This window comes from Montipora capricornis, chromosome 11, assembly GCF_036669925.1.
Source record: "Montipora capricornis isolate CH-2021 chromosome 11, ASM3666992v2, whole genome shotgun sequence".
Lineage (NCBI taxonomy): Eukaryota > Metazoa > Cnidaria > Anthozoa > Scleractinia > Acroporidae > Montipora > Montipora capricornis.
The window spans coordinates 18,302,304-18,305,436 of record NC_090893.1 but is presented as its reverse complement, the minus strand read 5'-3'; the positions used below and the strand labels follow the sequence as shown (position 1 = coordinate 18,305,436).

The 3,133-nt window shown below is 42.1% G+C and overlaps 1 protein-coding gene across 1 annotated transcript in view; it reads right to left on the bottom strand.

Moving 5' to 3' along the window:
- Positions 1 to 201: 201 nt before the first annotated feature.
- LOC138022846 (dolichyl pyrophosphate Man9GlcNAc2 alpha-1,3-glucosyltransferase-like) overlaps positions 202 to 3,133 on the bottom strand; it is a 17,667-nt gene continuing 14,735 nt past the window's right edge. Inside the window, exons 14-15 of the mRNA XM_068869825.1 lie at positions 1,726 to 1,849; positions 202 to 610 (exon numbers count right to left, since the gene is read on the bottom strand). Coding sequence (XP_068725926.1) covers positions 404 to 610; positions 1,726 to 1,849 — 331 coding nt within the window. The 3' untranslated portion in view covers positions 202 to 403. The remainder of the gene's footprint in view (positions 611 to 1,725; positions 1,850 to 3,133) is intronic.

The following is a 3,133-nucleotide window of genomic DNA, read 5'->3' as shown; positions in this document are numbered from 1 at the left end:
TACTACGACAACAACGAGAATGCTGACTACGACGACGGCGATACTGACGATGACAACGACGATGAAGATGACGATAACTACTAAGACGACGACGATGACTACAACGATTACGATGATGCAGACGACGACGAAGACGCCGATGACTAATACAACGACGATGATACTACGACAACGACGACGAAGCGAGAAAACGGAGTTCGGTTTTTCGTTCAATTTCTCAAATTACTAGAATGCCGGTCATTTATTAATTTCAAAACCTTGGCCAGTGGTCAGTCAAAAATATTTGAATAGCATAATTGATATGGTTTCGTCTTTCTTGCCCTCTCTCCGGTCAATTTTTAAATTCACCTGAGAATGGCCAAAAAAGACGAACTTTAAAAAGTCCTCATAAATTATCCGCTGTCTAGGATTTCTTGTGTTTTGTAACAACAGGTCGTAAAGTGTAGGGCAACGTAAACTGAAGGTAATTAAAATAACAAAAAAATCCTAAAAAGTGAGCAAAAGAGTAGAGTGATATGAGAACAGGCCAGAGATCTGGGTACCGGGAAGGGGGACGGACCACAGCAAAACCAATGTGCAGACACAGGCATCCCAGCATCGAAAGCAAAAACTGAAAAATGAATTTTAACAAAACATTAAGGAATTCTATTCATCTCTTTTTTCAAAGCCTTCCTTATCAAAGTTTTATTTCCATAGAAATTAAATTCGCATCAACAGTCCCTTTACATTTGAGGTTGGGGTCAACTACCTGTAGCAAAAAAACATTCGGTGTCTCAAGCTTAGGTCGTGTTCTATTGGGATCAACCGTTTCAACAGCAACCGGTTTCGGTTGAAGCGGTTGAGGTTTCCCAATAGAACACATTTCCAACCGTTTTCGGTTGAAACGCGGTAACTCCTGGGAATAGTTATTACCAGACTTCTCAGCGTTGACAAGTTGAGGCCCGAAACCAACATGGCAGGAGCCCGCGGCCAACTTTAAATGGCCCGCGTAAATGACAGCGGTCGTTGCCCATGCTTTTTCAACCAATTCAACCAAGTTTGATGCCGGTTGAAAAAGTTGATCGACCAAATCAACCGAAAAAGGTTTTTTCCGAATAGAACACGAAAAAACCCAACCAACCCAACCAACTAAAAACGGTTGATCCCAATAGAACACAACCTTAGCCTTCGTCTTAGGCCACGTTTTTTCCCAAATCAAGTTCAGAACAGTGTCTATTTTAAGATTAGATTTCCCGCATTAAATGTTTTCATGGTGATCACGTTGAACAACCGCATGAATGACGTATTGCAATGTGATTGGTGTATTGTTTCTTGCCTTTTCTAACGCTGATAGGGAATAGGCCAGTCCTACTCTTGCTTATCAGGTTTGGCGATAGGCTTAAAAATCGCGCGCAAAATTCCCAACCAATCGGGAGCAAAGCCAAACCCATTGTAATTTCCTTCTCGCACTCGTTTTTCCCGCGCTTGGCAAGAAGCGCGGGAAAAACGCTGCTTGTCTTTGCTTTACGTTTTGATTTTCGATATCTGCTTTGATTGGCCAAACCAGTTACCATGACAATCAGTTACAAACCACGTCACTCTTTAAACCCTGTGAAACCCTGTGAAACTCTGAAACGTTGTTGGTCGGCTGGACTAAACATGAAACGCTCTATTTATAAAGCGTAGCCGTTTTCTGGGAGCCCTCGCCCTTTCACTTAACACTAATAAGCCAAAAGTTTTAATTACCAAAATCTGCTTCAAATGCTTCGTCTTTCGTAGTTCAAACACGTGATAAGAGACAGCATAAAACAGCAACAAACAGGAAATGTATGGTAGAGCCAGTCCATCTCTTAGCAGCAGCGGCCACATGCTAGATTAAATACTAGTAAATTAGTAATAGAGTAAATGTTCAAATACTTGTCGTACTTGTAACTGATGTAGAATTTGCTCAGCCGTTTTCTCACCGTGTGCGGGGACCTTTTGGTGAGAAATTGGCCTCGCGAGGCCGTGAGGAAAAAATCGAACATGTTTGATATTTTTCGTCTCGCGAGGCAAATTTCTCATTGGTGCGGCCATCGTGAGAATCGAGTTGAGCTTGGTCAATGAAGCATCCAATAAAAATACATGGCATTCTCCCGTGACTTCAGTGACGTCGGAATTTCTTCCTCTGACACCATCCTGAGCCGCCGGAGTGACGTGAGTATGCCATTTATTTTTATTGGCTGCTTGATTAAGATTCTCACGATGGCCGCACACATTGAGGAATTTATCTCGCGAGGTCACCGTGTGCGGCGGGCTTAAAGAGAAGCGAAAGCCGCCGGTGTGTTAGGTGAGACAGAGAGGGAAAACAAAGCTGAAAAGCCTATTCAAATCAGCGTCTCATTTAACAGCCACACGGGAAAAGAACTAAGTGAAAAACGAAAATAAACAGGTCTAATGGAAGCGTGATTGAATTGCGTCAAATTATCCCCAAAATCAGCAAGAATTTGTGTCGCTGATGAATAATGAAGTAGTCTCTGTTTCCAAAACGATAGAATTACCTGGTGATGAATAACCTCGTCTAGGAGAGGGAATTTTTGGCTTTGCAGAACAATGGTTGACCTCACCAAACAGAGTAAAATCTATAAGTGTCAATCTGCATTTATGGCGGTGAAAAGGTTAATGGGGACAGTTTTTGAGAGAACCTACATTTCGCTGATTGTCAATATGTAGATTATATCGGCTAGTCTGTGTGTCTGTGTGTAGCCTCTTTCTTCTCTTGTAAGTTATCCACGCAATTTGTTTGATTTTCACTCCGCTTTGCTTTGAAAAATTCAAGCGGATGTAAAGTGGAGAAGCGAAAGCCGCCGGTGGGTTAGGTGAGAGGGAAACAAAGCTGAAAAGCCTATTCAAATCGTCGTGTCATTTAACAGCAACACCGGAAAATATCTGGGTGAAACACGAAAATAAAGAGGTGTAATGGAAGCGTGCTTGAATTTCGACGAATTATCCCCAAAATCAGAAAGTTATGACGCTGATGAATAATAAAGCAGCCTCTTTTTCCACAACGATACAATTACCTGGTGATAAATAACCTCGTCTAGGAGAGTGAATTTTTGGCTTCGCAGAAACAATGGTCAACCTCAGAGAGTTGGACGATTGGACGTTTGTGTTG